Genomic DNA, 26,220 nt, shown 5'->3' with positions numbered 1-26,220 from the left:
AAATTGTTTTCAGGCATATTAATGGCTGCTCTATGCCCAATGACCTTTCGGGATCACCTCATACTACATCCTCCTATACTGTGCGTCACTCACAGAGGTTTAATTGAGCACTTGATCCAACTATTTGAACTCGGGGTTCAAATACTCTTAGAATCCATTCATAAACCAGATTCCCTGGGATTAAATGGACTTCTGGTTAAGAATTCCTGCTTCCAAATATCTTGATAAAATAATGAAGATACAGGAAGATACATAAATAAGATTATGTATACTTTGCTGAAATTTTAGGATATCACCATGTTTAAACTGCAAACTCTGAATTTACTTCATGGCTTAACAACAGACCATATATTCAAATAAAATATATATTGTGTCTATATGTCTATGTGTATATATACACACATAAATACATGCGTGCGTACATATACATTTACATGCAGTCCTTTACTCACAAATACACCTGCATGGTGTTGGAGATTTCTCAGTCCTGGACTCAGATTTGGGAAAAAGTATGTTTTCTTTACCCTTCTCTTGTAGGACCAAAGCAACGTGAGAATCACACAACGTAGGCCTTTGCAGTAGGACCTAAGGTCAGCTTCTTACCTCACTATCTATTGACTATATTACTTCATACAAATTACTTAACATGCTTATTTCTAAGTTTTCATTTAAATAGGAAAAAATACCTAACAAAGTGTTCCTGTGAGGATAATGTATGTATGTGTGTAACATTGAGTGAAAGCATTAAACTGTGTTTGGGGCTTGAAATTTAAACTGATAGACATAGCCTTTTCTCAAGTAGTATGCAAAATAATAATAACAACAACACAGCTTTGCGTCTAAAAAGTAATCTTACGTATTATGCTATACGTAGTATATGTATAATCTATATAGCTTGATGTGTATTATGAAACTCCCATAGACTGTGTTTGTAGTTGTGGGTAAATATATGCATGTTGTTACGGGGAAACATACATAGGCTGTGGGTTGATATGAATGTCATGGTAGCTACATTTTCACAGGGCTCATGAGGTCTACTGTAGTTTAAACAAACACATTCCATTTCTTGCAGATCTCATTTTCTGTAGTCTGAATAAAAAAAAATCAAGCTTTATGGTCATCCCTTACTTTGTGGTTAAAGGTTACATCAAGGGCAGATTAAACGGTAACGTGGTACTCACATGGTGGACCATCTTGGAGATATTTATAGTTTGGTACTTAAGTATGTCAGGGAGCTTCACAGTTGTTAGGCTGGATATACTGCAGGACTTCTACTTCTCATTAATTCATGACAACAAGAGACAGAGTTGCTATGGATTTAATCTTGAATCAACCCTTTGCCTTCCTTGATTTGTCTCCGAAGAGTACTGTCTGTTTTTTTTTTTTCATGTCCTTCTGCAAAGGCAAAATGTAAATATTCTCTAAACTCTACTTCTCTATCTTAACGAGAAGAAGAATAATAAACTCGTTAATTTAAGTTTTTAAATATGCGTAGGTCAACAAGGTTGCTTCTAGGACTTCTCATCAAACACCCCTGTGTACTACAGTTTCCTTTTGCTAAAGCTGTTTAATTGTTAATTTTTCGTTCCCGAAGTGTCACATTGTCACTCCTTTATACTGAGGTTTATTATCATTTTTTAAGGATGGAACAATCAGCTAAGATTTGAGTAGCAACAGGTATCTTGAGCTTTTTCATGCCAGCAATGGATTGAGTCAACATCACATTTAGATATATGCTTCTGCCTATCTGCATGGGCTGGGCTATTTGCTCATCTCTCTGTTATTTTACTGTCCTATTTTCGAAGTTCTACAGCACTATTCCCCTCACTTTTTAGTGTCACTTTTGCCCGAGCCATTGAAAATAAATAATACATTAGTTAAAATAATGAAATACTTCTTGGGAAATTAAACAATTTTGGGGAGTGTCTTTAATAAAATTTATTTTGTCATGAGATGATTTAAATACCAGATTTACAACAATCATATGTCATTTGGTGATTAATATTTAATGTTAAATATTAAGTCATAAGCTATTCACATACTAACTTCTCCACATCATTATGACTTCTCAGCAGCTTCTTAGAGAACCCAATGCTCTCTAATGCAGATAAAACTGTGGCATATTCATTTATTCATTTAACCCTCCCCTCACCCCCTAATGTGGGATCCTGCCATTTGCAAGGTGCTGTGGTAGGCTTGGGACTCGTTCAAAAGAATAAAATAGCTTCTTAGCCTTGGCAGTATTCACAGTTGAAAAGGAGATCCCACATAAACTCTAAATTAAAATGTATCAAGTTGAATATTAAAATAGAAGTAACTTTGTCAAGCTATAGGAGACAGAGCTGAGAATGGTTCATTCACTTTGGGGAGGCAAAGATTAGTTTCATACAGGAGGTGACATCTTGAAGATATGTAGAATTTGAAGAGATTGAGAAAAAAATGCCTTCTAAGCAGAGGGACTAGAAAAAACAGAGCAAAAAGTCATAAAGATACAGAGAACGCAGTGATAAGCAAGAAGGTGAGTGTAGCTAAAGCATAATTGTAAGAGGCAACTTTTTTGTCGAATTCTTATGTCACCATGTGCTCTATTCTGGATGTTAATCTCTTTGTAATATGCTTAAAATAACCCTCGTGAGATAAGATGTGTTACCTTTATTTTATTATTTTTTTAATATAATTTATTTTCAAATTGGTTTCCATACAAAACCCAGTGCTCATCCCAACAAGTGTCCTCCTCGGTGCCCATCACCCACTTTACCCTCTTCCCCCATCCCCCATCAACCCTCAGTTTGTTCTCTGTTTTTAAGTCTCTTGTGGTTTGCGTCCCTCCCTCTCTGTTTCTAACTTTTTTCCCCCTTCCTTTCCCCCATGGTCTTTTGTTAAGTTTCTCAAGATCTATGTATGAGTGAAAACATGTGATATGTGTCCTTCTCTGCCTGAGTTATTTCACTTAGCAGAATACCCCCCAGTTCCACCTACATTGCTGCAAATGGCAAGATTTCATTCTTGCTCGTTGCCAAGTAGTATTCCACTGTATATATAAACCTTTATTTTAGAGAGAGGTTGAGAAATACACGTAAGGTCAACCACTTATCACATGGCATGGAACCAGATTCAGACCCCCACACTATCTGATTTTAAACCCTGTGCATTACAAGCACAGTGTTACGCTGAGCAGAGTGAATGAAAGACAGTAAGTAGAAAAGGCACTTCCCAGTACAGAGATGGAAATATATCACACAAAGTAAGTAAGTATTAGTCAAGAATCGCCTGGAGAAAGAGGGGGGTTTAACCTCAACCGTGACTGTCACCACAAATAGATTTTTTGAGTTCTCACAATGGACTTGATATGGAAATTCAGTTCTAGACATTTCCTTGCTTAATGCTACCAATGAATTTTGTAATCTTTCCAAAATGTTGACATTTTTACTAATTTTTAAACTAAGACCAAGATTCAAAGATTAGTTGTTACCTATGTTTAATTTCAAATAATAAGTTTAATTTAGCCTACAGTACGGAGCAGTTACTCAGGAACACTTTGAAGACTTTTTTCCAGCCCCTTATCTCCAGATCCTCTGGAAAAGTAACCTGGTTTTGGTTGTTAATCTTCTGAGGTTTTCTGACTGAGAAGACTTCTCCTTAGAGGAGTGATATTGGACACCTCTCCTGATTTTTGAATTGCCAAACAGCAGTGAGTTTAGAAGCATCTGTGTTTCTTGGCAACAGATATAACATTTGTGGAAGAGTCCAATAATTTAAATCCTTCCACATGTCTCTACTGGAGAACAAAATGATCTATTCATTCAACTTTTGTATTCTTCTTTTATTCTTTGACCCTTTAACTACAAAAAATAGAGAACAGTGTGGTCTACTAAAATAAATTGAACAAAGAAAACTCCCTTCTCCAATATAAAAACATATATATATTTATGTAGCCATATATATTATATATAAAGGCATTATGTAGAAATACACACAAATATTCTAAATATTTCAAAACATAGACTTTAAAATCTATTAACCTGGATTTTAATACCTTGGGTCACTCTAAAATATTTTATATTTTACTTTACAAGAATTAATTAGCAGTTTGTATATGAATACTTTGTATTTTTGGGGGGGGAGGCTTTCACATCCTATACTAAATAGCAAATGCTACACAGCATTTCATAGCATAAAATGTACCCCATTTTGTAACACGCTGATGCCAATTTCTGTTACCTACACTAAGAAAATGGGAACATATGTTAAAAACAGATGTTGTTTTGAAAGCTGTATTACTAAATGTCCTACCTTATCATTGGATTTTGACTTAATACAAAAAATGTTTTGAATTCTTTTTAAAAATACTTAAGATCTCACATTTTCACAGTTAACGTAACAATTCTGAATTATATGATCTTCATAGGAAGATGTTTGGTATCCATGCCTTAGAAGTTCATTATTTTTCTCTTTCTGGGTGTTCACAGTGAGGAGAATGATCAGAAAAGCGATTGCAAATAGAGAAGGGAACTCAAAAGGTTCGATTATATAATGTTCTGAGATATTTTCCTACTGTAAAATGTTGTTTTAATAAACTTCCCCATCTCTTTGTTTACATCCAGGCTGCAGCCCTTATCTACTAAATTCTGGCTTTTGAATGATATCTACTACTTTAGTCAAATCAGAAGACCTAGTGTGTGCATCTGAGGTTTTGTTCTGTACTGGTAATGGAGCTTTTTTTTAACTTTATTTTTTCCTGTTTTCACATCATTTCATAAACTCTTTACTAAAGTCTAGGAGTTCTAGTAAATATTGCAGTAGAGTAGCTCTACGTGTTGTTTGCCAGTTTAACAGTTGCAAAACAATGACTGGGTTTTATGGTTGTTGTCTCTATGCAAACTGCATACCTCCACAGAATTTTACCTTGTGATTATTTGTGTAGAGAGTGAGAAGAAATTCTGAGTCTTTCAAAATAAGGGCACCTGACAGCCTCTTTCTAAGGTTACTATATTTTGTCTTTGAGCTTTACCATCTGAATAAAGACACAAGGTATGGGAAATATGATTGCATGGTCTCCAGTCAGTTTCTCATATCATGGATTTACAGAATGAGATTGTTCTGAATTCTTGGTTAATAGCACACAGAGTTGTCTTAGTATAACCTGTCATTTGAAATAAAAATGCATTTTGTCGCAACCTTAGAAAATGTGAGATGGTGAGTGAGAAGAATGTTCTAGTTCCCATCAGAACCTAGGAGACACCATATTTCATAGAGAACAGCTGCTAAAGCTTCCTTTTTAGAAACAAGTACATATAGTGTGAGGATTGAATCATAATTAATACTCGTGGCACTTAGGTCTGTGGTAAGAGCAAAATTGTAATTAGAAAATAATTATCATAAAATACTGAATTATACCTTTGTAAGGCCTTTAGAAATTGAATCACTAATTTAGTACATAGTGATTTAGTGTTAATTCCTTTTCATGAGAAAATGGTCAGTTTATGAAGCTGTGATATTTTTTATAGCCCTTATTCTGTTTTTCACCAAACAAGTTCTTTGATTGAAATATTCACTTAAACATCAAATAGCACATATATCCTTAAAATGTTTTTAGATTATTATGAAAAGTCTGTCTTAGCTTAATCAGACATAAAATAATAAATCTTTCCTGAAGCATTTGAGCTTCAGTAAAATAGCCTTGTACAACTGATACAAATTAATTCAGCCCCCTCGTACCCAATTAAAATATGTAACTAAAAGCTCATTTTTTTATGTTAAAGTAAAACATAAAAATTTAGAACTCATAAAGTCTTTTTTTCTTACTCATCTCCATGTCCTCATTTATAGTTCACACAAAACCAAAAGCTCTGTAATCTAGTAAAAAAGTATTTGTTGAAGCATTGCATAATTGTTACATTTTAGATTACCAAGTTGTCCTGGTTTGTCTGGAATTTCTTGGTTTGAAAATTGAGAGTTCCATGTTGTGGGAACTGCTTGGTCCCAGGCAAACCAGGATGGTCACCTTGAAGTTCTAGTTTACCTTGGCATTCTTGCATCCCTTGAAATGGAATACCAAAGGTTGGATATATGTTTATACCTACATGCATGTTTGCATTCCCCTAAGATGAGGATTTATAATTTTTATCAATGTCAAGGTATCACCGATCTCCAAACGGGTGCCTGGGTGGCTCAGTCGGTTAAGTGTCCAGCTCTTTTCTTGATTTCAGCTCAGGTCATGATCTCATGGTTGGTAAGGTGGATCCCAGCTTCGGGCTCTGCACTGACAGCGTGGAGGCTGCTTGAGATTCTCTCTCTTCCTCTCTCTGTGTCCTCTCCACTCATGATTGTGCTCTCTTTCTCTCTGAAATAAATAAACATTTTAAAAAAAATGTATTCATATCCCTAAGTCTGTGACTTAAAAAAAAAGTCCCCCCAAATCTTAAGAACCGCTAAACCAAACAGGATAAGCACCTTTTGAAAATCTTATGATAAAAGTACAAATTTTAGATAGTAGAATATTTTTTAAATATTACATTTCAATACTAAATAATAAGAGAAATAGTGATTATACTTTTTAACATTGATTGTTAGTCTTTGCTGTACAATAAGGAACTCTTGGCTTGGCCTAATTCCTGACGTTTGGAGAAACCAACTGAGGTTTGAATCTTGTCTCTAAATTTATTACCAGTTGAGCTTGATCAAGTTTACGTTTTTGTGATTTGCTTTCCTTATGTGTAAAATGGTGGAAATAATGCCTAATTTTTAATATAGTTGTAAAGGTCAGTGAAAGTGTAGCGTAAGCCTCTTAGTTCATTGTGATATATAGTGGGCACTCTGTAAATGGTAACTATTAATGATGGTTATTGTGTGTCTGTCCCATCCTTAATAGTTTTCCAGTTAAACATGTCCCTGTTACAATTTTGTCATTCTTACATTGATGTGTGATACTAAACCACTCCCAACCCAAAATGAACAATAGGTACACTGAAACTAAGGATTATCTTTCTTTTTTCTTTCTTTTTTTTTTTTTTTAACTTGGGGTTTGTAGTTAGAAGATTTTGTAATGTCTGTGGCGGTGAATAAAGGGTTATGTATAGTGATATTAAGAAATTCCTGAATTGAACACCCTTTGCTTTAACTTTTTCCAGCCATATGGATTCCTGAATATAAAGTGGCAAGCTAATTAGAATATAGGACATTAAAATGTAGTTTACCTCAATAAGTAATGAATTCCAAATAGTAAGTAGAACCCAAGGCTGAAATATCATGGTGTGATAGAAATTGTGCTGCCCAATGTTTTTTAAATCACTACTGTAATAAAGAGCTGTGTAACATTTAAGCTGCCGTGTCATCTTGGTCAAATCATTGTTACCTGAGTTGAGAGAACCTACCATCTCCACATATTCTAGTCCAGACCGGTAAAATGCTCATGGGATCCCCCCGCAGCCAGTCTGACTATCTAACTGAAACTGACCTTGGTGTCCTGATGACCTTTTGGCTTGTTCATAGCTAGATTCCATCCACTAATAGCCATATTAATGGCACATTTCCAGGTGATTCTGAAGTTATTTAGAGAAGATTCTGACACTCTGCAGTGTCCAAAAAACATTCCAAGTTTCTCAGGAATTACATTTGGGCATCTCTAAGTGAATAACAGAGAGATTAGATGAAATCCCCATGTAATAATCTGTGCCCATATTTTTTTAACCAACACACGCCTTTGGGCTTTCTGTTCAGTGTTCCACACAGTTGGTTTTGCTGCATTGAAAAATCACTAAGAACACATTTTAAAATAATCTAGCTGGCTCCATTTTTGTCAGCTAAATTGCACTGAATACAATCTGTGATTGCAACTTTGCCTCTGCTTCAATCTATTAGCTATTTTTGAAAGATGCATAACTTAATTGAAAGATAAGTACAACCTTTTCACTTAGAATCTTTATGAAAAATGTAAAAGATGCTTTGCCAGTCTGAATAGTTAATTGAGTTTGACTGTACCAGGGTAAGATGCAAAAAGAGTGTGTCTATGGCAACTCTTTATGTCATAAAAAATTTAAACGGCCTTATTTAATGTGACTCCTTTTTAAATTCACTTAGTGGAGTAAGTAAAACTGGATATATAATTAGAGTCTAAGATTAAAGCATCATAATTGAAGTAAGATAATACGAAGAGGCTCATACAATAATGATTCAGCTCCAAATGAATACATTCTTCCTTAAACTCAACTAAAATCATGTAACTCTTGAATTAATTCACCATGATGTCATAATAATAGTATGTGGGGGCACCTGGGTGGCTCAGTCGGTTGAGCATCTGACTTCAGCTCAGGTCATGATCTCAGGGTTGTCGAGTTCGAGCCCCACATCTGGCTCTGTGCTGACAGCCTGGAGCCTGCTTCGGATTCTGTGTCTCCCTCTCTCTCTGCCCCGCCCCCTCATGCTCTGTCTCTCATCTCAAAAATAAACACTAAAAAATAATAATAATAATGCCACGTGGATGAGAAGTATAGTATTTTATAAAGGTTAAAGTACCTTATAAAGGTACACACTTAGAGTATACCAGGCTCTTTCCTATACATTAGTTACCCTGGATGTGTGTTTGTCCATTTTGTTGATGGGGAAACCAAAACACACAAAATTTAACTTTTTCAGAATCACCTAATTAATTAGTAAATGATAAAGTCACATTCAAACCCAGATAGTCCACCTTTAAGTCTCGTGTTCTTCTACTTGTGCTCTTTTTTTGTGTGTCAGAGAACACTGAGTTTGTGGGAAGGATAGAATAGCCACAGATTTTTGCACTAAGTTTCAGAAGAATTCTCTGTTTCCTGCAGACCGGGTTTAGCTATTGGACTTCTCATTGATTTGTCTCTTCTTTCAGGGTGAGAGGCCCTTCCATGATAATAGCTTTCCTTTTACTTTTTTTGCCCATGTGTGTTGACCAATTTAGAATTAAATAGTTCTGGGTTTTTCTCCCAAGCTTGACAAAAGATGCTGGGACAATTCTCTATTCAGAAAGTAAAGAAAATAATAAGGATATAGATATAAATAAATATAAATAATATGTATTATATATTTAATATAAATAAATAAGGATATAGATATAGTGAAACTGATCTAAAAGCCAGGAAGCGGGAACTGGGTTTTCCAATTATACAAAAATAAAATATTTTCCTTTTAACTTTTTTCTTTAATGTTCTGTTTTCTTTAGGTAAAATCAAGTAAATAAACATACTCTTTAAATAAGCAAGTGTTGTAGTAACCCAATCATTATTAATAATTTTTATTTTTTAAGTTTGTGTTCTTTTTTTCCAGTTTTTATTTAAATTCCAGTTAGCATACAGTGTAATCTTAGTTTCAAGTGTAGAATTTACTGATTCATCACTTACATATAACACCTGGTGCTCATCACAAGTGCCCTCCTTAATCCCCGTCACCCATTTAGCCCATCCCCACCCACCTCCCCTCCAGTAACCCTCAGTTTGTTGTCTGTACTTGAGAGTCTTTTTTCCGGTTTGCCTCTCTTTTTCCCCTCTATGTCCGTGTGTTTTGTTTCTTAAATTCCACATATTAGCGAAATCATATGGTATTTGTCTTTCTCTGACTGACTTGTTTTGCTGAGCATAATACTCTCGAGGTAATTTTTATTTTAGTATTTATCTTCCACTCAGCATCAACCTAGGAATTGTGTCTATAGTTTCTGTTTGGAGAAAACTCTTCTGTTCATGCAGCAGGAACTGCCAGTCACAATGTTAGGGATGTCAGGGTGGAACTTTCCCCCGACTTTATTTTATTGCACTCCTATATACTCCAGGAGTATGTTATGTAGGTGTGTGTATATAAACATACACACTGGAGTCATAGGTACATGTAACCACATATTAAAATAGACTTAAATGTGTCTCTTTACACTGTGGATAAATTATCACTTATTCGCTGTTTAGATGGGAATTTAACATGATAAAATGGCTTCATTATCCTTTCTAGACAATCTGCTAGCAGTGCTCTTCCAGCAACCTATCCCTCCCCCCACCTTTTTGATATTACACCAAGAATTTCTTTCCCATTCTGTTGATGTAATTATCTTTGCATAATTTTGAGCAAGATTTCCTGGCAGTGTACATCCACAAAATTGTGGATATGGCTTGAGCTCAAATGATGCTTCTATTCAATTTGTTTACCTATCAGCTTGAGCAGAGTTTTTGTGTCATAAGAAAAATAGCAAGAGAGAATATTATAGGAGAAATGAACTTTTATGGATGGATTTATTTTAAGTAAATATTGGCTGCAAAGGTTCCAGGCATTTTAGCATTTTCTTGGAATCCCTAACCATAATTCATAGCCCAGAGCAAAACTTCTCTCAAGTGATGGTGAAAATCTAATTCTATTAAATCGTGGTTATTCCATGGGCTACCTTGGATTAACTGCCTCTGAGTTTTCCTGCGTAAGAAATGGACTGTTTGTTTATTGCTCATTTCACCCAAATCAAGGAAAGCTGTTGTTCTTCAATTTAGATTGATGTTGACAAGGTCCTCTTCATAACAGCAGGTGTTAGGCTATAATTGGTCATTATAGAATTATGTTTTGCTTGAAGGAATTCAAGAAACAAGAAAAGCATGTTCTTTTTGTGTATTGACTCTGGTGGAGAAATCAAAAGAATGACATGAGAGATAATATGTAAATTAACAGAATTTGTCATTTTATTGAGCGATCAGTATATTTAAAAGACAGTAAAATCACCACGAACATCCCTGAGAAACCACTTTTTGTGGGCCTAACCTACAAATTATTCCTCTTACCATTGCCCTTTTTTAAATGTAAAAATTCAAAATAGAAGAGCAGTACAGGGAACAAATTACAGCCAGATGACCTCTTTGATGGAGTGGTAAGAAACTGGAAGCTACAGAAATAAATAGGTTAATAGTGTTGAGTTAACTACTCAGTTGCAAATGCCTTGCTTTTCCATACCGCGTATAAAGCAGTTAGCACCAGCATTTTGATTAGTTTACATAAAAATAATACTACTTTGTAAATTCCTATAAAGACAGATGGCCTAGATAGCCTAAACTCTAAGAGGACTATTCCTGAGTAAAATAAAACGTTACTGGTTTAAAGTAATAAGTATAAGAGTTTGTATTATGGTACATATTTATATAATGTTTATATAAGGAAATGGAGGTAATTTAAAGCAAGGATTAATTATACATTTATAATCCATTTTTAATACTTCTTTTTGAGTATTTTGTAACTTACTTATTTGAGAGAGAGATAGTGCAAGTCGTGGAGAGGGAGAGAGAGAGAGAGAGAGAGAGAGAATCCCAAGCAGGCTCAGCATTGTCAGTGACTCAGTGACTGACTGAGCCACCCAGGCGCCCCTAATAGTTGTTTTTTAAGTAAACTCTGTGCTCTATGTGGGGTCGAACATCCCACCCAAGAACAAGAGTCGCATGCTCTGCCGACTGAGCCAGCCAGAGGCTCCACTGACAATCAATTTTTAAAGTAAAAACTTCCCTAAAAAATGATGATACTTAGCATGACCTTGCCATCCGGTGGTTTCAAAAATTGTTAAACGTGCAGAAAATAATCATTCACCTTCCATACCTAAGTGAACCTTAATTATTTTTCTCTGTTCCTTCCTATGCTTTTTTTTTTTTTGCTTGCATCACACAGTCAGATTTCCACTCTACACATTTGAGATCCATTAACATTGTTGACCATGAAGATCATGAATTGGCTAATATAAATGCTGCATGAAAACATAAACACTGTTAAGTTGCTACAGCACCCTGGGGTGAAGACCATTTTGAATGACACCGTGTTTTTTCCTGAATTTATAAGTGAAATGAAATAGGATTTTATGAGATACCCAGTTCTTGCCTATATTAAAAAGATTCTGTACATACTCCCATGGAAAAGGGCAGTATTTCCTCAGCGATCACTGCTCTTGCACAGGTGTTCTCATTCCCGGTTCTTCATGGGAATCCCTTGGAGAACTTATTAAAAAAAATACTGCAGCAGTGATTCAATACCTTGGCCTTGCCATCTACTAGGTAGTCTTGACACTCTACAATACAAAAGAATGTATTAGAATGCCCGTGTAAAATGCAGATTCCAGGGTCTCATCCCAAAGGTTTCTCTTTTGGTAAGTCCTTATATCAAAGTCATGTATATTCGAGTGTCTGTCTTTGAGAAACACTACCGTAAGAATTCTTGGGCTCTGGATTCTTTATTTGAATTTATAAATTCAATTGAATGTATCTCTTGAAATGTTCCTTTAACAATATTTGAAGCAATTTCATTCAGTGGCTATTTGCATTGGTGCTACCTGTGTTGTTTTATTCAATGTTTTACCTGCCATCTAAAACTGACAGTAGTTTATGATTCAATCAGGTTCATGAAATACACCATTAATAATTCAACTCATTAAAGAATTAATACCATATCCCTATTAGTACTGAGGTTACTTCCCAATCACTTCTAAATAAATAAATAAATAAATAAATAAATAAATAAATAAATATTTCCCTAACCATATTCCCAGGAAGTTACCTCTGTGGTAATTGTACTTGGAACCACCTGTTCTTTCTTTGCCCTGATTCTGTCACCAGCTTGTCCTCTGTCCTGTGTCATTGTGATGAATATTGGAATAGTCATTTGTTTCTGTCATGGCTTTTATCATAATTCAGAGAATCAGTTCTTTGTGTCTCAAGTTACAGAATTTGCATATTGAATACAGAACTTTTCAACAACTTTGTTTCCATGTGTCCTGTTAATAATATTCTGAATTTGCTACTGTACAGAATTGTACGTTTATAAGACCAAGCAGGTATGTCTCTTGTCCATGTATCCTCTGCCAAAGTCTATGCAGAGTACTTCATTGTACTTCATGTCTCTGCTTCACATATTCTCTCTCTGCTGAAGTGGTTTAAGGATGACAAAGATCCTTATGGGTTTTTGTTGGCCTGTAAATAACTGTCTAAGGACTCTTTGAAAATAATTTCTACCCTTGTACAAAAACACTGTACTCTGATTTTCCATGTGTTATGTTATCAGTCTTCCTTCTGGTTGCATTAGGCAGGATTGGTTGTTCTACATTCTACTCTCTAGGGTACCCAGGCTTAGCTTACTCCAGTTGGGGTAAAACTAAGCATACCTCCAACACAGTCGTTGGCATTAATTACAGTAGGACATGGGCCAATCATTCTCTCCAGCTGTTTTAGTGTGCTTCTTATTTTCTGAAGTGTATGTGGAGATCCAGGAGCTGAGGTCTACCCTACATTATTGGTACTGTTAGTGTCCTATACCATTTACTCCAGCTTCCTAAGATTGGCCTCTTTGCCTCTTCCTACCTCCAATACTCTGAAAGGTGTTTTAAGCTGCTTTTTAAAAATCCCTTTGGCTCTACAAGTCCATATAAAGTAAAACTGACTTGCTTCAATTCATGAAATCATGTTAACATTCTCTTAGGTAAAAGTAAGAAGCACTTCTGCTGGCCCATATAGCATTGTCCCTTTGCGTTTAGTTTTGTTGTTAGAGGCAAATCCCTCAAATGTATTGCCTAACACAGAGTCCTGATTCAAAGAATTTCAGGTCCAGTAGAAGAGGTTAGTAACATTAACATTGCCTACTAGTATGCACGCATTGGTGTGTAACATGCTTCAGACTACGAGATAAGGAAGGCTACCTTTTCCACTTAAAACCTCTTCAGCCGTTTATATAGCCAAAGAAAACAGATAATTAAAACATTGCCAAGAAATAAGGTTACAAACAGTGGGCTTTCAGAATGTATCGTAAGTCTGTTGGCGTCGGAATCCCAAGCATATGACTGGCCTCCTTTATGCAGTGAGTACAATACATGATTTCCTTTGCCAGTGGGTACCACATACGTTTCATCTTGCCACCCTCATGTTATTACTGATACAAACAGGTACTTTCTCCTGAAGTGTTTTGTGTGTTTGTGTGTATATCTGTGTGTGTGTGTGTGTGTGTCTGTGTGTGTATTGCTGTTAATTATACTTAATGAATCAAATTAATAGTTTCCTAGGTTGGTAAAATGTCTATCTAAACGTAGAAAAACTATACAAGCAAAAGAATATATTTTATGAGATAATTCTGCTGTTTTCATTCTATATAGATATTTGAAAGTTCTGAGTACCGTGAAAGCAAATATTTACGATCATGTTTGAGCATAAGGCATCACTTCTAATCAGATCTAATGTTTTTATAGGATTATGCTTTATCATGATTAGCTGTAATAATTTTTTCAAGTGGTGTATACATAACAATCCTATTTTGATTCAAACCATGGGTTGAGGCAGTCAAGTGTAGGTAAATTCCAAATTGCCCTGTGTCTCTTTTGCCAGACCTTCTCTGGCCCTAAGCTTAATCCAGCAAGCAAAATAGCTGTTGCCTCCTCTGCTGCATTTTAGAACCTTCGCCGTTGTCTACAAGCCTATCTTAGTTACCTTGGGCCAGTATAATGAAATACTACACATTGGGTGGCTTAAACAACACACGTTTATTTTTCACCATCACAGAGGCTGGGATGTACAAGATGGAGGTGCTGGCAGATCTGACTCTGGAGAGAACTCTCTTCCTGATTTGCAGACAGCTGCCTCCTCTCTGTGACTTCGCAAGGCAGAGAGCAAGCTTTGTTGTCTCTTCCTCTTCTTAGAAGGATACTAATCACATCATTGGGACCCCACCATCATGACCTCATTTAAACCTAATTACCTTCAAAAGAACCCACCTCATCACATTGAGGGTTAGGGCTTCAACATACAAATTTGGGGTGGGAGTGAGGCACAAGTATTTAGTCCCTAACAAAACCTGTATATTCCAATAAGCTGTGAGCTCCTGGGAAGCAGAAACCTTTACTTACAGACTTGCAATTTCTACTTCTTAGCATAGTGGCTGGCAATTCACTATATTTCAAATAAACGAACTAAATAATGCTGTTTAGTACAATTATTTTTATGTCTATTTACATCTATATGTATTTCAATCATATTTATTGGATGGTGATATAATTTGACAGAGCAGTTGACAGTCTATAGTTTAACAAACTTTAATTGAAAGAGCCGAATTATATCACTATGTATACTTAAAGAGTTTCTTAGATAAAACTAAAGGGAGAGAATAGTGAAAAGGAAAGGGTTTCATCGTATGACTTAGTCTTCGTGGGTTTTTTTTCCCCCTCTTAGAAAGTTGCAATCATAATTGAAAATGTATTTCTTTTTTACCATTAGAGGGGTGACATTTTTGCTACAGAGTATGTGTGTGCCCTTCGATTGTGAGCTTTGAGCAGAAAACAAATGTAATAAATATAGGGGTACCTGGGTGGCTCAGTCAGGCATTGGACTCTTGATTTTGGCTCAAGAGGTTATGATCTCATGGTTGTGGGATCGAACCCCAGGTTGACCTCTACACTGAGCATGCAGCCTGTTTGGGATTCTCTCCCTTCCCTGTGTGCCCCTCCCCCGCTCATCTGCATGTGCATCTGTAGTCTCTCTCTCTTAAAATAAATAAGTAAACTTAAAGTCATTATTTAGATAATGTTACATGAATAATGAATGTAGTATTATTACATCAGATAATCACTGTGTTTTGCCAACATTGGTAGGGATTTTTTTCTCAATAAACTCTCACTAAATGTGCGCCATTCAAGACAGGCTCGATAACAAATATATATAAATAAATTCTACATATTCTGAAGACTTGCTTTGAAGAAAGGAGTTGCTTACCTACTCTCGTGCTTGGTCTTGGTGATGTTCTTCAATTAAAATGCACACACGTGAAAAAATAGAAAAATGTAGAATCTGCTTTTCCATATGGGTTTCGGAAGATAGGGGGAATATTGGTATTGCATGAAGTGGAAAGTGTGTGTCTGTGTGTGTGTTCACCATAGCAGGTCATCTAGGATTTTAATTTTCAACTGTGTGCCCAAGCCCGAGCATACAGATTCTGAGTCCATTGATCTGAAGGGAGATATGGCCATGGGTAATATTTGAAAACTCCTCAGGTGATTCTAATGTGTATTAGGGGCAAAGAACTGGCTCCCCAGGTCTAGGACTCCATTATAACGCTCAGTAGTTTATAAGAGCCATCTTAGTAATGCCTTTGATTATTCCCCTAAGGAAATATGTTCCTCATATCAGCTGGGGAGAAGTGCAGTGAATCCCAGATGTCATCCTCCCCTAAAACCCACTCTGCTCGTGTTAGATTCTTCATAAACTGATCCTGGCTCCCATTCTAGGAAGAGTTATAAATATCAATTCTCTTGTTTTTTGCCCCCAGTAGTTAAAATTTTCAGGGATTTAGTAAAATTTTCTGCTTAACTCTTTAGGTTTGTGTCAGGTCCTTTTGAAAATCACCCTAAAATGCACACGAGTTTTATATCCATAGTGACATTGGGTACTTTGTCATTTTCTATTTTCTTTTATAATTTTTTTAAATGTCAATGATTATTGGAGAATATCATAGACCAAGAGATTTGGCAGAGTATCTGGTAAGCAAAGTAGATTTTGTTTATTTCAGTATTGTTAACTTTATTATAATTTGATTTCTTTTCCAAAAATGAAGTCTTAATAATCTTTAAGGAAATGATTCACTTGAAGGCCAATATAAATTAAATCTTCACCAATGCACATGAACATAAGTGAAGCAGTTTAAATATAGTTATACTATTAAGTAGAAACTTAGATAATAAGGTTAGGAGAACTTGATGTGCAGTGTCCCCTTATGTTCATATGTAAACTTTCAGTTTCAAATAACTGTTCTGAAACTAGAGTCTGCATGGCACAGATGGCAGAATGATGCCATGATTTCCAATCTGCTCTTTAGTGAAGATATGTCATATGTTTATTGATGATTGCAAGTATATTGCCATATTAAAACTTTGTATTTTGTACTATAAAGTCTAATGTAAATTGGGTAAAGAAGTTGCTACTTTTGTGAAAACTTCAGAGTAGAGTCCTTGGGTTCTAGTAAGAAACAAAAAATTGTCCATCTATGCAATTACTGTAGACACATGCACAGATGAGAGTTAAATGCACAGACTGATCTCACATAAATATACATATTCCAGAACAGAGGATGGATGAAGAGTAGAGAGATTACTCAATATCAAGTCAATTCCATCCATTGTGCCATTTGAATCCTATTGCCAAAGATGATGATTTATCAGGAAAAACAGACTTCCAGTACTCGAGTCCCTGCATTTTAATTTGCCCTTATTAAAGGAAGATTTTTTTCATTTCTGGAATATAATCAACATCTGCTAAGAAAAAAACAGTCTTCAGTCAATAAGAACAACACACGGGCACCTGGGTGGCTCATTTGGTTAAGTGTCTGACTCTTGATTTCAGGCTCAAGTCATGATCCCATGGTCATGGGATCCAGCCCCGCATTGTGCTCTGTGCTGAGAGTGGAACTTCCTTGCAATTCTCTCTCTCTCCCTCTGCCCCTCTCTTCACCCTGCTTTCTCTCTCTGAAAAATAATACTAAAAATGTATAATTTGTTAACATTAATTTATATGGCCAAAAATCAAACCTTTAATATTGTATATTGTCTTCTGTAGTGTTTAGAGATGGATTTGTGTTGTTACGATCTAAAGCTGGGTTTTTATATGGCAAAGAGAAACACTTAAGTTCAGTGAATAATTTTTGTCATATATCAATATTAACTAAGTTTTACCAAATGAATAGGGAAATTTGTATTAAAGATATCTGGAGAAAAAAAATGTTTAAATAAGAGACCTTGGGGACTCTAAAGAGTCTACAGCTCTGAAGCTGTAACGAAAATTCTGCTGGGGATTTGGCTGACCCTCAGCCATGGGCAAATACATACCCTGTTTTAAGAGCTTCCATGAAAGCCTCTGGAAGTAACACAGGAATGGATTTACAGCTCTCATCTAATCATGGAAAGATGCCTGGGGACAAAGGGGCTTCAGCCACCTTTGATTTGTGCTAAGCAGATACAAAACTTCATGGCGAATGGGACAGTGTCTGCTTACGTAGTCCTCTACTGTAGTCACTGAGTCTTGCTACCTCCTGTCTCTCCTAACCGCTGCAAAAACAACACTGAGATTAAAGCACCTTGGGTGAGTATTAGCGTATCAAGTACCCAATGTATGTTGACCAGCCAAATACACTTACAGTCTCCCTCCCATCCTGTATTAATCTAGGTGACTTATGCAGTGTAACAGATTGAGGCAACCTTCCCCAAAGCTCATCACTTTGAATGTTAAAAGATTGGTTTTACACCAAGTTAAAATCTGCATTCTATAATCTGTGTATAAAAAGCAAAAATACACATTCACTTTCAAATGCAATGCCTTGCAAGTTTCTACTGAGTGCTTATATATCTTTATAAGTATCCCAAGCAAAATAAGTTTCAACAGGGTTTTTTTTTCCTATTTTTATCTTGAATTTAAAAGAGAGTGAACTAACAAGAGCAAATTTGTTTTAAATTTCTGCCTTGATAGCAGATTTCAGTATTTAGAGCTGACGTCATCTTAAATGTGTAACTTATATAATGGAATGAGGCTAGGCCAGACTTTCCAAAAGTGTATTTTAAAGAACATTGATGGCATTAGATGCTGAATAAAAAACACATTGTTGGAATATGATGATTTTGTTTCCTTCTTTGGAAGGTCGCAACTCAAACGTTAAACATTTCTGTAGTGACAACAAATTGGTGGTTGCTAGAGGGGAAGGTGTTGAGGAGACAAAATGGGTAAAGGGGATTAAGAAGTATTAGCTTCTGGTTATAAAGCAGTAAGTGTTGGAGATATAATGTACAGCATGAGGAATACAGTCAGTAATACTGTATTAACTTTGTATGCTGACAGATGGCAACTAGACTTATTGTGGTGACCATTTTGTAATGTTTGCAAATGTCAGATCCCTTTGTTGTACACCTGAGACTAATATATTGTATGCCATTTATACCTCAGTAAATTAAAAGTTAAAATTTCTGTAGCAAAAAAATATATATTTTTTACTGAGTTTAATTGCAGTTTTCCCTAACCTTAAATCACCAAAATGTGCTGGTTTTTATCAAGTAATGCATAGTAACTTTCTAAAGGATTGGAATTTTATGAAACTCACTTTCATAAACACATGACTATTCTGTGCCTTTATTAACTATATAAGTACTGGGGTTGCCCATTACTTTATCATTTGTTTTGAAAAATAGTATGAAAAGACTAAATGAATACTAATCTTGGCTTGATATTATTAGCTGAAATTCATGGTCTTCGATTTATGTAGAATGAATTTTTCTACTTTGTTTTGAAAATGTATGCATTGATAGGATTATTGTTTTGTTAAGGAAATAAAGAATGAAGAATGCGTGTCTTTTGTAGAACTTCCTTCACATATCACTGCTTTTTATGTAAAAATACCTTTGTAAGACTTTTCCTATTTTATAACATACCTTTAGAAGTCAGAAAAATATGTATAACATTACCCCTGGGCTTGGTTCTAGGAAATTATTTTCCTTCATCTGTGCATTGATAGAGAAAAGTAAGCTAAGACTTTGAGTTCCTTCTCATACCAGGTTACACGGTTGGACCCTACTCTGAGTCTTGGCCAAAGAAACCTGAATCACAGTGGATTGAATAGAATGGTGATTTAATGTATCTTTCAAGAGCTATACAAAGTAGGCACTTTCAGTACCGTCACCAACTCAGGAGCCCCTGTAGTTAGCTTCCATCATCTCAAATTATATGCTGGCCCTAACGTGGACTCCTCAGACCTTTCACCAGGTGACATGTGGTAGCCACATCCAACAATCCTGCTTAGATTATATATATATATATATATATATATATATATATATATATACATACATATACACATACACACACACACACACACACATATATACACATGTATATACATATGCACACACACATGATTATTTTAGTTGAGAAAGCTTACAGTCTCAATAATATGAAAGTCTCTGAATAAGGGATAAAGCAATAGTGTGTAATCAGTTGTCTCTGCCAGTGGTGATTAATTGAACATACTCAACTAGGATACGGCTCACTGTTGGGCAGTCTCTAGGCATAAGTAAGACGCAAGCAAAACAAAGATTTCATAAATAAGACCTAAGTCTGTTCTTTAAAATGCACCAGTAATGCCGAAAAAGAAAGCCGCACGTTGGGAGAAAAAAATAATCATGATACTTGTATCTGAAAAAATAACTTGTATCTTTAAATAAAATAAACTCCTTCATATTAATAAAAACGAACATATTGTTTAAAATGTTTATTCATTTTTGAGAGAGAGAAAATGTGTGCACACAAGTGTGTGTGGGGGGAGGAGGGGCAGAGAGAGAGACCCAGAGATTCCAAAGCTCTGAGCTGACAGCACTGAGCTCCATGCGGGGCTCGAACTCAAGAACCATGAGATCGTGACCTGAGCTGAAGTCAGACACTCAACTAACTGAGCCCCCCAGGCGCCCACAACCAGTTTTTTTTTAATGGACTGACTAGAGAAACAGGCACTTTGTGAAAGAGGGCATTCAAATGGCCAAAAAGCATGTTAATAGGTACCTAACTTCATTAGTAATTAAAAAAATGCTATAGAAAGCAATGAAATACCTCTGTAAACCCATCAAGTAAATAAAATATAATACAATAGTACCACATGTTGGGGCAAATGTGTCGATCATCTGGAGCTCTCAAATGATACTGGTTTAAGCGTACATTAGTGCCTTTGGTAATATCTACCAAAGCTAAACTTACCTTTCCCCTACAGTGTAGCCATTCCTCTAATATGCATGTACCCAAGAGAAATTTGGGTATATGTCCAACAAAATAACATGTACAAGACTGTTAGCAATGTTTTGCCTACAGCAAAACTTGGAACAACTTACAAGTCTCTGAGAATTAAAATAGATGTCAAACATGCAGTATATTTATATAGTGGAATTATACACATCAATAAATAAAACAGAACTGCTTGGAAAAAATGAATGGATGTCATAGACATAATGCCAAGGAAAAGATAAAGAATACTTGCCGTATGATTTCATTTATATGAAGTTGAAGAACTAGCCACAGGTACCGTACTATAGTGATAGCGGTTAGAACTGAGGCTTCTTCCAGAGTGGCCGGTAGGAGCATAGAATTAACTGGGAAAGAGTGTGAGAAAACCTTGCAGGGTACCGCAAGTGTTCAGGGCTGTTCTTTCTTTCTACTTTTTTTTTTAAGTTTGTTTATTTATTTTGAGGGGGGGAGGGGCAGAGAGAGGAGAGAGAGAGCATCCCAAGCAGGCTTCATGCCTGTCAGCACAGAGCCCGACCTGCCGAGGCTTGAACTCAAGAGCCATGAGATCATGACCTGAGGCAACATCCAGAGTTAGACGCTTAACTGACTGAGCCACCCAGGCGATGGGGAAGAGGCACGTCACCTCTTTTAACTTTTTTATGGCGATGTACAAAGGTTTTATTTCACCTCGTTTTCTAACTATGCGTTGAATTGCTGTACAATATTTCTACTCTGGACACATTCCGCCTCTACTAAAATACCTCTAGAGATGGAAAATATTACTTTTTCTATCCCTCCCTTTGCCTAACCAAGCCCTTGAAAAAAAATAAAAACACATAAATATTTTTTTTCTTTAGGGGTGCTTGGGCGGCTCAGTCAGTTAAGTGTCTGACTTCAGCTCATGTCTTGATCTCGCAGCTCATGAGCTGGAGCCCTGTGTTGGATTCTGCTGACAACTCAGAGCCTGGGAACTGCTTCAGATTCTGTCTCCCTATTTCTCTGCCCCTCCCCTACTCATGCTCTCTCAGTCTCTCAAAAATAAATAAACATTTAAAAAATTTCTTTAAAAAATGTTCTTTAACTCAAGCTTTAAAACAGAACCAGGCTTGGGGCACCTGGGTGGCTCAGTCGGTTAAGCATCTGACTTCAGCTCAGGTCATGATCTCACAGTCCGTGAGTTCGAGCCCCGTGTCGAGCTCTGTGCTGATAGCTCAGAGCCTGGAGCCTGCTTCCGATTCTGTGTCTCCCTCTCTCTCTGCCCCTCCCCTGCTCATGCTCTGTCTCTCTCTGTCTCAAAAATAAATAAAAACATTAAAAAAAAAAACAGAACCAGGCTTTTAACTAGTACCCTATAAACAGTATCTGCTCTAACTTCTACCACCTATCTGTGGATGTGGCTTTGACCAAGTCTTTTCCGAACATGGCTGGCCAGCACTGAAGAAAAAAAGAAAAAAACAGGAGCCATTTTATCTATTTTAAAAGGATAATGTGATTTCCAGTTTTGCAATTTTAAGAAATTTCTAACTATCTGGCATCTGGTCAATCTGAATACACTCTCTTATGCCTAATAGATGTATGGAATTTCTCAGAATGCTACTGTTAGATATGTCACTGAGCTGTGAAAAAAAATTTTCTCTAATATGATCAATAGGTACTTACGCATATGCCATTAACTGCTGTATCTCTCAGCCTTCAGTAGATATTTTTATGAGACACATGGACCATGAGCTTGCTTTATTATAACTGAGACTAAGAAGAGATCCCGTCAGTACAATAATAACCCACAACAATAGAGGGCATGGTTCAGGAGCACTCATTGTCAGAAACTCCATAATAGGATCTGGAAATGATAAAGAGGTCCAATCCAAGATGCTGTAAAAGAGGGAATTTGCTATAAAAGCCCCTGAAGTACTATTTAAAATCAAAGCAAATGTGCAAGGAAAAAAAGTTTTAAGGTATAAGTGTATACTGTAGCAGAGTTTGTTGAATGAATGAATGAATAAATGAATGGGCAAAGAACATGTAATGGCATGGGGTTTGAAGGAGTGGGGATATTGTGCTGATAGGGGAAAGGAAGGAGTATTGAGGGAGAAATCCTGACTTTGGTGAGAAGAGTATAGGATTCTCTATCCTCAGGAACCTAGGGGACAACAGCCTGGGGTTGTTCCCATCAAAGAAACCGTAATACTGGGGCACCTGGGTGGCTCAGTCGGTTAAGCATCCGCCATCTGCTCAGGTCATGATCTCATGGTTCGTGAGTTTGAGCCCCGTGTTGGGCTCTGTGCTGACAGCTCAGAGCCTGGAGCATGTTTCGGATTCTGTGTCTCCCTCTCTACCCCTCCTCCCCTCAAAAATAAACATTAAAAAAAACTCATTAAAAAAAGAAACCCTATTATTTACATTTACTGAGTGTTTTGTTATGCCCATGTGCTAAAGTTGTAGGTCTCCAAGTAGGATTCAAACCAGCAACATCACCTGTAAAGTTGTTAGAAATGTAAACTCTCAGGCTCTCCTCCAAACCAATTAGGTCACAAATCCTGAGGGTGGTCTTTTTGTTGTTGTTGAAAGGAACCATGAGTTTTTATTAATATTAGCATCTAATCAGTGAGATTATTATAAATGGTAACATTTACAGCCTCATTCAGGAATTCAAAATGGCCCCTATCCTCTGATCCTCTTTGCAGGCTCTGGAAAGGCCATTCAGATGAAGACAGGAGGCAGTAAGTATAAGGCCACAGTGAAACAGAGCCACAAAACGTGGAGATCTAGAAGTGGGAAATTGTAAAACAAATCCCTCCACTTCATTCTCCCTGGGATCATCCCTAAGAATGTGCAAATACCATTCCTCCCTGGAAGGAAATAGGCTTTCTCACAGCTTTTGTCAAAAAAGGGTATTAGGGTTTTCGCACCTAAGGCATCACCCCCTGCAGCAGGAATGTAGAGCGCTGTGTGAGGCTTTCCCCACTGGGGACACCATATTTGATATCAAGGTCTTTCCTGATGGTGTTCCTCTGATAATACCTCTTCCCCTACCCCTCTGCCTGCATACACTCACAGTCTCCTCTAATGAGCAAATAATCTTTACTATAAACACTGAGGGAGTTTAGAGTTGTTAACTGGTTCAGTGCCATGAATTTCTCATTTCTATCTAAAATATAGAGAATGGGATATAGCCTGATAATATCTGATATGAAGATGCCTGTAATATCTGAACATTTGTCTCAGATATGTTTCCATTACATCTGATGGCTTCTGGGAACATCTCTGGGTACTTCTTCCCAGTCCTGCTCATTATGGCTTGCCTGTTCTTCCTTTCAACCCTGAAGATAGTGCTGTAAGAAGACCTCCAGGTGATTTTGATATAGTCTCAAGGTTGAGAGACATTCTCTTAAGCAAAACATTCACTACATCTTATTCTTCTCAATGATTCTATAAAAGAACTGTTGTTAATGCCCTGCCTTACAAATGAAGAACCTGGGACTTGAAGAGACTCCGTATTTCAAAGTCATACAACTGGTATGCGGAAGAGCTGGGACTAAAACCCACATTTGTCAGACTATACATCCTGTGTTTTTAGCCACTCTTCTAGAGGCTGATGCATGAAAATTCATTAATTTGAATGGATAGTTCTAATACCCAAACCGCAATCCATAAAATACAATTCTGATTTATAAAACATCTTTGAAGGAAATAAGCACCCTTCACCCCCAATGATTAGCAAAGTAGAAGGCTTAAAATAGAAACGCATGGTTGAGGAAACTATGTATGTATGTATATATGTATGTAAACTTGGGCATTTGAATTGGGTTAGATTAATTTGTTCACTGAAGTGTAGTATTTCCTGTAGTAATAAACTGGACACTCTGCTGTCAGCTCTTATGTCTTACCCAAGGCATTTTCCACCCCTTAGGGTAAACTTCTCCGAGTATTTATACATACTTCTCTAAGTATCTACTTCCTCACATCACATACCTGTCTCAACCTTGAATAATCTGGCTTGTGCCAAATCATTCAACTCAAATGGATTTTACCAAGGTCCATATCACACCCTGACTCATCTTCCCACTCTAATAATAATTGTTATCCCATCCCTCCTTACTAAAAAGCTCTTCTCCCTTGGAAGAGCTTTTCTGGGATATTGTACTGTTAGAGTTTTCCTTCTGTGTCTTTCTTTTGCCTTCATCATTTTGTTGGTATGCTTGTCTCTGTGAATCTGTTTGCATGTTGAGTTTCATCCTTAACTTTCAGTCAGCATGCTGTTCTCGATCACATCCAAAACTGTACCAATAGCAACTCTTAATGATGTCACCCCAATCTTTATCTCCAACTAAAATCTTTCTCTTGATCTATAGACCTGTATCCCCTTGCCTATCATTTATACCCACTAAGTCACATAGTTACTTCAGAATAATTATGCAGTGCTTCTCTCACCATCTCTTGCTCAGTGAAAGGCAGCATCATGCATCCAATTTCTCAGGTTTTTCAGTGTCATCCTTGAGTGTTCCAAATTCCCTTTATGTCCTTGCTCTGACACTACCTTTGTGTAAGCCGCCATCACTTCCTGCCAGGATTATTGCAGTTGCCCTAAAACTGATTATCACTTTTCCCTCCCCTTATGATTGAGTTTTCCATACCACAGCTAGGGTGCTTTCTAAAATGCATTATTTCATTATGTCATTTACCAACTAGAAAGCTTCTGTGATTTCCTCGAGATATATTGAATTTAATAACTAGTTGACTGAATCCATTATTTTTCTTCATCAAGCTGATCTACCAGTATTTTCATGTAACTTGATCCTGAGAGCTTGAAGTTCAAGAAGAAGTTGGCCATGTGTTTATTTTAACTTAGGCACTTACTTTAACTGATAACGTTATTTGAATGGTTCACAAATTAACCAGAGGTGCAAGGTCTATTGTGATCAGTGGGCATGATATAGAGTGGTTTTATTTATTTTGTTAATTAACTTTAAGTGTAGTTGACCTACAATGTTACATGAGTTTCAGGTGTACAACAAAGTGTTTTGATGACTCCGTATATTATGTTACACTCACCACAAGTGTAGCTGCCACCTGTCCCGTACAACACTGTTACAAAAATATTGACTATTCAATATACACTGTGCTCTACCTTTCATCCCCCGGATTTATTCATTCCATAATTAAAAGCTTGGACCTCCTACTCCCCTTTACTCATGTTGCCCATCCCCATGTTCTCCTACCCACTACCAGTCATTGGTTTGCTCTCTGTATTTATGAGTCTGTTTCTTTGTTTGTTCATTTGTTTCTTAAATTCCACATAAAAATGAAGTCCTATGGCATTGGTCTTTCTCTGACTTATTTCACATAGCATCATACCCTCTAGGTCCATCTATGTTGTTATACATGGCAAGTTCTCATTCTTTAAAAAAAAAGTTTATTTACTTTGATAGATAGAGATAGAAAAAGAGAAAGAGGGGCGCCT

The 26,220-nt window shown here is 36.5% G+C and overlaps 1 protein-coding gene across 13 annotated transcripts in view; it reads left to right on the top strand.

Annotated features, from left to right (window-relative positions):
* The window catches only part of DMD (dystrophin), a 2,022,811-nt gene that overhangs the window by 110,310 nt on the left and 1,886,281 nt on the right, over positions 1-26,220 (top strand). For 11 of the 13 annotated variants that reach the window (XM_047843153.1, XM_047843151.1, XM_047843139.1 and 8 more), the window contains exons 1-2: positions 572-590; positions 4,605-4,706. The exons of the other annotated variants lie outside the window; for them this stretch is intronic. In XM_047843153.1, coding sequence (XP_047699109.1) covers positions 4,640-4,706 — 67 coding nt within the window. In that variant the 5' untranslated portion in view covers positions 572-590; positions 4,605-4,639. Of the gene's footprint in view, positions 1-571; positions 591-4,604; positions 4,707-26,220 lie in introns of those variants that run through there. 13 annotated transcript variants of the gene reach the window in all.

This window comes from Prionailurus viverrinus, chromosome X (genome assembly GCF_022837055.1).
Source record: "Prionailurus viverrinus isolate Anna chromosome X, UM_Priviv_1.0, whole genome shotgun sequence".
Taxonomy (NCBI): Eukaryota; Metazoa; Chordata; class Mammalia; order Carnivora; family Felidae; genus Prionailurus; species Prionailurus viverrinus.
This window is presented reverse-complemented; position numbering and strand designations above follow the sequence as displayed.